General features: G+C 42.7%; 2 protein-coding genes across 3 annotated transcripts; both read left to right on the top strand.

Annotated features, from left to right (window-relative positions):
* Positions 1-4,771: 4,771 nt before the first annotated feature.
* LOC125906496 (uncharacterized) lies at positions 4,772-7,138 on the top strand. Its single transcript, XM_049605422.1, has 2 exons — positions 4,772-5,019; positions 5,938-7,138. Exon 2 carries the CDS (start codon positions 5,956-5,958, stop codon positions 6,313-6,315), a length of 360 nt encoding a protein of 119 aa, XP_049461379.1. The 5' UTR covers positions 4,772-5,019; positions 5,938-5,955; the 3' UTR covers positions 6,316-7,138.
* Positions 7,139-7,412: 274 nt separating this feature from the next.
* On the top strand, positions 7,413-9,449 carry LOC120961122 (chromosomal protein D1). 2 transcript variants are annotated; one of them, XM_049605420.1, is made up of 3 exons: positions 7,413-8,075; positions 8,551-8,689; positions 8,816-9,449. In XM_049605420.1, the coding sequence occupies exons 2-3, from the start codon at positions 8,627-8,629 to the stop codon at positions 9,155-9,157; spliced, it is 405 nt and encodes a 134-aa protein (XP_049461377.1). In that variant the 5' UTR covers positions 7,413-8,075; positions 8,551-8,626; the 3' UTR covers positions 9,158-9,449. The 2 variants fall into 2 exon arrangements, with proteins under 2 accessions (XP_049461377.1, XP_049461378.1); XM_049605421.1 differs by lacking the exon at positions 7,413-8,075 and adding an exon at positions 8,129-8,429.
* Positions 9,450-10,645: the final 1,196 nt, after the last annotated feature.

Below are 10,645 nucleotides of genomic sequence, written 5' to 3'. Positions count from 1 at the left end.
GTGACCGTTTTCGGTCCCCATTAACGGTGTATCTCGGGGCCCGCCTGTAATTAAAAGATACAGTAGAACGTCGATTATCCGGGGACGGATTAACCGGCTGGCGGCTTAACCGTGCGCATAAATCTGACAGCTGTTCATACGTACGGCGAAAGTTTGCAGCGATAGTCAATTGGGTAACCAGTTTCTTGTGCAGCTCGGTAGAGTCTAGGGGTATTTTCGAAATTCATTTTTGTTGTGTTTTAACACTTGTGTTTATTTAGACACTTATACAACGTACATAATAAATAAAACATAAATGAAACAATCACAATAAAACGTATACTGTACGGTGGCCGCGGACCAGCCGCACCGAGCGCCCCTGCCGAGAGCTCCTGCTCGATCGGCTCGCTAACACACTCTGCTTGTGCGCTCGGCACACACTAAGCCTTGCGCTGCTTAGTGTGTGCGACAGTGTGCGTGACACACTGTCGTCCCCCTGGACGTTGACCGGTGGCAGCGCAACTGCCACGGCAAGTCCAGGGGTCGGCACGGCTGCCCACAACAATTTTTGTTCATGAACAGTTGTTAAACCTACAGTTATTGATTAAAATAATATTCTACTAACGATTAATCGATTGATTCTAGGTGAATTAATAATAAAACTAGTGAATTTTATATGTTTTATATGCGTTTGACATTTCTTGGACCATTATCCGTGCAAATCGATTAACCGGCAACCGTCCGGTCCCAAGCTGCCCGGATAATCGACGCTCTACTGTATAAGAAATAACCCAGGTGACAACTGTTCTACATTTTTAGCTTAAACTCCTCGTGAACAGCTCGATTTAACCCATTGCCTCATATGAACGCTTGAAAACATGGGTGTGTGAGTGAACAACGATGTGTTGAAGCGTTGAAGTTTATGTCAGAACTTCGGTAGAAGCCGGACAAACAAGAAGCTTGCAGTTTCGTCCTCGGTGTTCAAACAGCCAAAACACTGAGTAAAAAGAAATAAACGATCTATCCAGGAGCATCAGAATAGCGGAGAAACGCAGGGAAAATAACAAAACAACGTGAAAGAGTGTTTTATAATAAACTTGTTGTTTAATATGGATTGAAAAGTACGCATGTTTTGTTTTGGGCCGGTAGCTTGTGCACAACGTGATGACAATTCTCAAAATGGCACCAGAAAAAACGCTTCACACTGACGTTTCAACTGTTATAATAAGCTTAAACTCTGCAATATCGCTTGCTCTTTAAGCCAATTTTAAGCCTGCTGTTTAAGCTTCCAGCAACTCGAAAAACGCTAACAATCTGCTCGAAAATGTCACTTGGGAAGTCTCCTAATAAGTCGAATTTGGAATTTCGTTTAGTACTTTTTTTGTGAAAAGTAATACAGGGCTTTCCTATAGAACTCAAGACCGCGGGACACTTTGATGAATTGCGAGAGTCGATCGCAAGACTGCGGAACTGATTTGTATCGCAAGACCGCGGCACACTTTTTCAGGCACACTATCGCACCCCAGGGACATATAGGGCAGCGATAAAATGCAAGCATGAACAGAAAAAAACCTACTTTCATCTTGTTAACAAGCCTTAAGCCCGGGCTACATTGATCGTACTCGCAAGCGTAATTTCGATTTTCACTAGCGCATCTGGCGGCGGCTGGTGGAAGCTTTTTTTGGTCGTCGGGGGAATGGTCGTGTTGGATCTCAAAATTAATTAGTTTCATCACCGTTTTTTGATGTGAAAACTGCTGAAATACTTGCACAACATATTTATCTGTCAATTACAAAGCGTTTCCAGTCCAGTTAAAGTAAAAACATGGAAAAATAACATATTGTCTGGAGCGGCTCCACATTGTTTATCAAAATGCTTCGGTCAGCCGCCGCCAGATGCGCTAGTGAAAATGGAAATTACGCTTGCGAGTACGATCAATGTAGCCCGGCCTTTAGGCAGCAAATGCACGACGTGCGTTCAAACGCGTATAAGGTAAAAATTACACGACGTGCTTTGCCGAGGGCGCGGAAACGCGCGTCATGTATTTGCGGTCTAAAGGCCTTATTAGACGGAGGAAAATACTGTCATTCCTCGATTGGCATTTATCTGTCAAACTTAGACTTTGGCACAAAAATACCTCTCGTACGTGTAATAAGGCAAGAGAATTGTTCTGTCACCATTCACATTTATTATTAATTTATTAATTTTTTTGGCTTTATCCGAAAGAATCATTCGTTGTTTCCCATTTTTGTTGTTTTTATTCAACATTAACAAGAAATTAAATACGCTCTACCGACATTGACAGTAAAAATCTACTCTCGAGCAAATCGGAATTGAGCATGCCGAAATCAGATTTTACGACTGGCATTTTTCTGCCCAACCCTGTTTGAAGGATAGATTCCAAAATCGAATGACAGTATTTTCCTCTGTCTAATAAGGTGTTATGGGATCTGCATGCTAAGGTTAGCGTAGTGTAACGCATGCTTTAGTTTATAGCAAACCCGAAGTTAGGGAGTGCCCGCGAGAGGCACTCAGTTAGGCTTTATAAGTAGTGGCAATGTGGTAACGAAGCTCTCTCTTTTGCTCGACACCGAAGCGATCGGTTCGACACACACACACCCATCCTGTTATCTTAAGTGGTGATAATAAAAAGTACTTGTAACCCCTGTAAACGCACAAAACAAAGGCCTTAACAGTTCCTCACAGATTTTCAGCACGAGCATCTCTGCGTTTCCGAGGTAGCGCGTTCGAATGACATTTCATTTATACGGGCGGTCCCCGAGATACACGGTTAATCGGGACCGAAAACGGTCACAAAATACCGCGTATCTCGAATTTCCGCGTAAGTCGAATCTCGTGATTTGCAGCCAAAATTTCAGTAATGTTCGAGTAATTTTGCAAGTAAGGAGGTTATAGTTACTTTATGAATTAGTTGATATGATTCTTACTGAATATAACAGTTTTAAACCATTTGAAATAGTTTTTAACATTCGATCAAAACGGAAATTATTTGGCAATTTAAAATTGATGTGTCAAATCAGTACAATTTGCTCAAAGAATTGTCATATTTAGAAAACCGCGTATCTCCGAATCCGCGTATAAGAGGTACCGTGTATCTCGGGGACCGCCTGTATTGCCAAATAATTTCCGTTTCGATCGAATGTTAAAAACTATTTCAAAAAGTTTAAAACTGTTATATTCAGTCAGAATCATATCAAATAACTCATAAAGTGACTAAAACCGCCCCCTACTTGCAAAATTACACGAATAGTAGTGATATTTTAGCTGGAAATCACGAGATTCGACTTACGCGGAAATTCGAGATACGCGGTATTTTGCGGCCGTTTTCGGTCCCCATTAACCGTGTATCTCGGGGACCGCCTGTACGCGTTTCTGCATAGATTATTTGCGCGGTATTACACCACAGACAAGAATTCGAAAATTAAATTCAATCTAGGCATGGGCAAAACGATTCTTTTCACCGAACGCGAACGAACTAGTTCGCTCACCAAAAAGAACCGAACGCGAACGACGATTCTTTCGTTCTTTGTTTCATGAGGTTTTTATTCACAAAGAACGCTCGTTATCTTTTTCATTTACCCACCATAGACGCATACTGTAGCCAAAGAAGTACTCATTCTGCGGTTGAAACCAATAATTTAAAAACCCCATGCCTTATACACACTCAAGGATTCTAAAAAACAAAATTATTTAAATATGGATCAACATGATGAGCGCAATCAATTCAGTTCAGTTCATTCGCGAACAATGACTAATCCGTTTGAACGGGCTCGATCTATTGAATTGTATAGGTATAATTTCCATACCAACAGAACACAGATCGAACACAAATGAATCAGTTCGAACGCGTTCGATGAATTCAGTTGTGTAGGTACGATTTATACACCAACAGAACACAGATCGAACACCAGTTCGAACGCGTTCGATGAATTCAGTTGTGTAGGTACGATTTATACACCACCAGAACACAGATCGAACACTAACGGATTAGATCGAACGCGTTCGATGAATTCAGTTGTATAGGTACGATTTACACACCAAAAGAACACAGATCGAACACCAGTTCGAACGCGTTCGATGAATTCAGTTGTGTAGGTACGATTTCCACACCAACAGCACACGTATCGAACACTGCTGGACAAATTCGACGTCGTTCGAGGAATTGAGTTGTATGGGTACGATTTCAACACCAACAGGGTACATTTTGATATCTGACGACACGTTCGCACGGTGCAAGAAAGAGCGAGAATGCAATATGATTTTGCACGTTTCATTACCACATTTATGTGTGCCGTCGAACACTGAACGGAACGTTCGAATGCGTTCGGTGTAGTCAGTTTCTTCCAAAAGTCCTGGTCTTTCTTTTTGTTAAGAACCTCGTTCGTTCGTGCACTTTACCGAACTGTTCGAACGGTGCGGTTCTCGTTCATTTTACACATGCCTAATTCAATCTATCAAATCTAATAGCACCAATATAGACAATTACACGCCGTGAAGCGTGAACAAATAGCCAAAATCAACATGCATATGGTCCTAAATGTATGGGGCTAAATATTTTTACGATTACGATTACGAATAAGATTCACGTGAAATTGTCTATATATGCCTGGTTGCTCGGTAACAAATGCAAATGCAGAACGCGGATTCGGTGAGCATTGCCACAGAAGCCAACCCTGTAATAAAACACGACAAATTTTGGCTGCAACTGTCAAAAAGACGGCATCTACGAACCGCCCAGTGTGCAATTCAATACAAAAGCCGTGGATTTCGGCGCGTTTCCAAACCGCTTTCCTCGGATGTGTGAGTGCGCGAGCGTACGTTTCCGTCACAGTGTTGGTGTAACGCCGGTCAATTCATTCTTGCAGTCCGCTCTTTTCTTGCTTTCGTTCGCATTTTCTTGCGTAGTGAAGGCATCTCCGTTGGTTTTCGTCGTCTGCTGTTCTCGCGCTTCGGTTCAACGATAGTGTGTGCCGCCAAAAAGACTCCTATCGAAAAGTTGCTCATTCACAATTTTGATAGGTAAGGTAATAATTTACGGTGGCAGAAATTGGGATTGATTGCATTAGTATTGTCCAGTTTTCCACGGGTGTGGCGGGTGGAGCTCGCATCTCCATTTTCTTTTCATCTCTGGTGCGTTCTGTGACATGGATTAAGTTGTAATGGCCGTGTCCCGGGACTGTTGGGTGACTCGTCAAAATATGTGAACCCTAGCCACAATAATTTTAAACCCAAACCATCACACTCGTCAAAGAGGAGGGCAACAGTTTTGAAGTGTACACTGTATTATGTTCTATAGCATTCGTGTTAAATACGAATTAAACATGAAGCTTTAGCTTGGTTGAGGATGGCGGCAAACCGTGGCGTCCCCCTAGAGGCGAAGCTATAAACGGGGGCTACGCTAATATGCGCTATTGGTTTTATGCCTACGATTTGTTGGTTAAGTAATCACACCCTAGAAATGAGCACGAAATGAATGTTTAGATGAAGCATCTTTTAGCGCAATATTTGTTTTTAAATAAATATTTGTTAGGAAGATTTACTGTTTATTTTTATGGCGCTGACTTTCTCGTGAATGGAATTTTCCCTCTTAATAATTAAACGCAGGAACTTGTGGTAGAGAAAATGGAGAAACAATACACTTCCCCTATAATTACCACAACAGTTGAAGTACGCTTACGGAGGCAATAAAACGATAGGGGGCAGAAATAACATCGCATAGCACTTCTAGATTGGTCTAGATAAATCATCTACATTTATTAAATCCTAGCATCCATGATCGGTTGTCATAGCATCTTTACTCTATTCACAAACAATTTACTTGTTGGTTCAGTTAAGAACATTGCTGTTCCAAAGAATATTTGTTTAGTGTTTTAATACTTGTTTAAATAATTATAATGCTACCATTGACTAACGAAGCTTTTTCTCGCGCATTTTTAGCATCAACAATACAAAAATATGACCGAGGAAACGACCCCAGTTAAGAAGGGACGTGGACGCCCCAGAAAAAGCGATGTGGCGGTAAAAGAGGCACCGGTGGAAAAAAAGAAGCCTCCACCACCACCACCGAAAGAAGTGGAGGAGCCCCTTGATGCGAGTGAGAATTCGGAATCGGAGGAAGAGCGTTCGGTGTCGCCGCCGCCCCGTAAAAAAACACCGGTTGCCAAAAAACGCGAATCTGAGGCCCACTCAGAAGCGGACAAGGATGCAGCACCACCAGCGAAGCGAGGTCGCGGCCGCCCACCAAAGGCAAATAAGAAGCCGAAACCGGTGCCAGTGCCTGGCCGTGGCCGTGGTCGTCCAAAAAAGAATCCTTAAGCGAGGGATGGGCAATGATGATGTTACTCGTATTAATAATTATCGGACGAGCAAGGAAGAGAGGAGCGCAAGCTGACGATGCAGGGAGGATGAACGCTCTACCTTTCCTTCAACTATCACACGCACGAGTATCAGCAGTTAGTGTTATTGACCGTATTTTCCTATTCGATTCATTTCCATCAACAACTCACCACCAACCAGCGTTGTGCCTCTCTGTCAATGTATGTTACGTTTTCTCGCTTCCCCCGGACAGTTTTGGGGAAGGCCTAGACAAAGCGTCACTAGTTTGGGCGTACAAATAGCAAAAATGTTGCCGGTAGCGGCGAAATTAATCACCAATTACACATGTGTGCTGCTCCACACTAAGAAAAGATAAATCTGTTAATTAGTTCATGGCACCGGGTGAGGAGCTAGATGGTAGAATATTGCGGGGAAAAACGTTTCGCTCTTACCGATGGACGGGAAATTCACCATTGTTTTTTTTTCTTTCATCATAGCTACTGTTGTGCTCACAAGTAATTGTTTTGTAGGGTAGAGACAAATGCGAGGATGCGTGTTTATTGAAATAGCCAGCGGAAGAAAACAAAAAACAAAAACACTAACAGCAGGGACACTCCACTATTGTTTCATTAAATTACCTTCCACATTGCGGAAAGTCCATCGAATGTCGCTCGCCACGTCTCACCGTCGATTACACGTCCCCCTCTCACACTACATCTAGCAGCAGCAGCAGCAGCCTTTTTCGAGTAATCGACTTGTGAAATGTACAAATTGTAATGGAACAGATAGGCCATAAAATAAATCGATGAGCTCTCGAAATTAATCACCAACAACGGGTCCGCTTTTTGTTTCCGTCAAGAGCCCTCGATGATTTCATTGCGTTAGGAAACTTAAGAAAACCGATCTATATCTAATTGTTCAATCGATCAATAATAAAGATGATGAAGCGTGTCTCACGAGAAGAACGCAAGTGTGAGAAGGATTGTTATCGTGTGTCCGGGAACAAGGGCCATTTTTTAGCAATCATAATTATGCCGATTTTATGAAGGCAATTCTCATCAAGATACATATCCATACACCACCGCCAAACAAAACCATGCGTGTAATGTAACATTACTTTTTTTTTAACCAGAACATTCTACTTGGTTGAGGCGAAATTTAAAATAAGGAAAGCGTAACTATTTACCAAAGCTTATAAATTGGCCGTCTATCCAGATATAGATAAATGAAAACTTTAATCATAATCTTGATAAGTGAAATGAAAAAATCGAACCAAAATTATGGCCATAATGAGCTGATGATTCTCATTTTCCGAGGGCAAAGGAAAATTCAAGCAGAAGAGAAAATACATAACATCAAACTTTGATACTCTCTCCGGAAATGGTACACCAATACAATCGAAGAGGGAACAAATACACATACTAGCACACACATCCGCGAAGAAGACTAGAGGTACCGGCAAAGGATACTAGGATATGCGTGCGGCTCGTTTTATGAGTGTATTGCACGATGAAAACTGTTTGTTTGGCGGGCGCGCTCGTGCGTGTGTGTATGTGTGTGGCTGTGCTGTGATGTAGGCAGCATTGTTGTTTTCCATTGAGGCGAACTTGACCGCGTGAAAAGCGACGTGAAGGTGGAGGGTTTTTTATGCTCCAAAGCCGTACTATTCACTCACCGTTCGTGTGTAGGCGAGACTGTTGGTTGGTGGCGGCTGCTACGAATTTCGATTGCACATTTAGTGAAATAAAAACCAAAAATAGGTAAGCAAAAGGGAATGGTATTGTGTGTTAAACAACAGGTTCGGCAGAGAAATTTACTATATTTGCCAAAAGGGCGCATATATATTTGGAATACACGTTGCGGAGGTGAAGTGAAAATCCGCGGCCGCCTTTGATCGGGGGTTTCTTCTGTGCGGGAAGCTCTGTTCGTGTGCGCTTGCTGCCGTGTGTGCGCGCGCAAATGGGATTGGGCAAGAGGGAAGCAAAAGAGCTTTTCACGCGAGGGCTGCTCGGTGAGCGCTCGGTGCGGATGCTGATGAGTAGTAGTAGTAGTGGGTGGAAAATGTATCAAAATTTGTTTGCTCATTCATAGATTTCCGATGCCCCTTTTCTGTGGTACGATTGTGCATCATAAAGCGGGAAGATAAGATAGTGCCAGCGAGGCTCTAGTGGTGGTTTTACATTACGTGGAAGAGATTTCTGATAAATCTTATTTTTTTTTTGTTTAATACATAAGAGTGAGCAAGAGGAGAGGAGGCTTTCGTGGTACGGGATACGGTTTTAGCGAGAAATAGCTCAGGAAGGACGACACAATGTCTGATGCCGAGGTCGTTGAACCGAAGAAGGGTCGTGGACGCCCACCGAACCCTGACAAGGTAAGCATCGTGAAGAGTTGCAAAATGTATTGTGTCCTTTTGCTTTCCAATACCAAAGGAGTGCGTTGTTTAATAAATAAATTTACAATCCTCTTTTCCCATCCCTCCCTCCAATGCCCCTTTCAGAACAGTGTGGCGCCGAAAAAGAGGGCCCGTGCCCCTTCGCCGAAGGAGTCAAAGCTGGCCGAGGAGCGCGAAAAGGAGAAAACCGTCGCGTCCGACGATGGCGAAGAACCGTCCCCGAAGCGGGGCCGCGGCAGACCGAAAGGAAGCACCAAGAAGTCGGCAAAAGCGGCCAAGAAAGCTCCGGCAGCACCGGTCGGCCGAGGCCGGGGCCGGGGTCGAAAGAAGCCGGTCAAAGAGGAATCCTCCGAAGAGGAGGATGACGACGACGACGACGAGGATGACGAGCCGGAGGATAGCGAGGGCAATGAGGAAAATTATGAAAACGAAGAGTCCGATTCGTAATTTGCGTAAAGCATACCACTGCCATACAACTTTCCTTTTCGCGTCCGATCGACGAGAGCGTTTAATTGCCCTGCTTGCCGCGAACCATTTTCCGTGCCCGCACACATGTACCCCGTGCGGCCAATGTAAAAGTGTCGGGCGCGAATCCTTGGAGCGGAGCACATTCGGACGAAATTAAACCAAGATCGAGATATCCTTCCCAAACTAACTCAACAGAACATTTTACGAATCGTACGAATCGTGTTGAAATAAACTAAAATAAACAGCCACAACATGTGACCAACAAGTCGTACGTATTGCATTGCGTTTGTTTAACAGTTGCCGTTGCGTAGTGCCAGGCGCAACGATAATGCCTTCAGAAACAAAGCGGTCTGTATTGGTGATTTTTGTGTGCATTCGCTCGGTTGGAGACTCCCGTTATCGCGTATTCAGCTTCTTCTACTCGGCAACAGTTTAGAACACATTTCTTGCAACGTAAAGCCCACGACCTCGAATACCTGCTGATGTGTTGTGTGTTCAACTTCTTGTGTTATCTTTTTCACTTCTCCAGGGACAACAAAATACTGGTTGCAATGTTCTGTTTGAATATTAATGATTCTTCTTATCAGCGTGCAGTTTTCATGAAGTGTGACGCACTTTATACACACTTTAAGATTGTTTTCATACAGTTGAAGAAATAGTTTTTACAATTAAAATATACATGTGTCTCGTCTCCCTTTCACGTTAATAGCATCATCAACGGACCGGCGTGTTTCATTAGAAAACAATTAGCGACAGTATGTTGGAAACAAAGCATGGCTTGTATCAAATTGTACCATTTGCCCTTGAATTTGTCCTTTTTTAAAACTGATGTGTTTGTCTTAATGGGTTGTTTGTCTATGTTTACCTGTAGAAAATCCCCTAAATTCATTTCGATTGAACGAAATCTGAATATCTAAAAAGCAATCACTTTTTTTTATTGCATAAAAATATTTTATTTTTTAAACTTCTAATACATTAAATGTGTAGTTAATTGCATCTAGTGTAAGTTTTTTTTTTAATATATTTTCTAGTATCTCCAAACTTCAAGATAAATCCTAACATAAAGGTTAATGGTAAATGGGAAGCTTAGGAGACAGCAACCTAAATATCTGGTTATGTTCGTGGGGAAAGGATGCCGGTCCAATTCAAACAATATTCTCTTTACAGATAGTGCTGCCATCTAGAAACGTCCCAATCCGCGTTGGACCAATCACCGACGCACAATTGGCACCGCGTATGCCCGTAGAGCGCATACTGACGGCAAAACGCACACGATATCAAGGTATATATAGATACGGCCGAACGTTTTCTTTTTCCTCTTATATCGTTTTTTTAAGTCATGATAGATCAGTTCCACTGCCGGAGAGGCTGTGAACATACAAGTAACCGATAATGGGTATTATTTTAGATCGAACGACTTGACGTTAGTTCTATGGAGCATATCAGGTTGGTATTTACCAAGGTTTA

Source organism: Anopheles coluzzii, chromosome 2 (assembly GCF_943734685.1).
Source record: "Anopheles coluzzii chromosome 2, AcolN3, whole genome shotgun sequence".
In the NCBI taxonomy this organism is placed as follows: domain Eukaryota; kingdom Metazoa; phylum Arthropoda; class Insecta; order Diptera; family Culicidae; genus Anopheles; species Anopheles coluzzii.
This window is presented reverse-complemented; position numbering and strand designations above follow the sequence as displayed.

Excerpts from the sequence above, each read along its gene's own strand:
- LOC120961122 (XM_049605420.1), top strand. The coding sequence starts at position 8,627 with ATGTCTGATGCCGAGGTCGTTGAACCGAAGAAGGGTCGTGGACGCCCA. Across the intron at positions 8,690-8,815 it reads GCCCACCGAACCCTGACAAG|AACAGTGTGGCGCCGAAAAA; the intron begins GTAAGCATCGTG and ends TGCCCCTTTCAG.
- LOC125906496 (XM_049605422.1), top strand. The coding sequence starts at position 5,956 with ATGACCGAGGAAACGACCCCAGTTAAGAAGGGACGTGGACGCCCCAGA.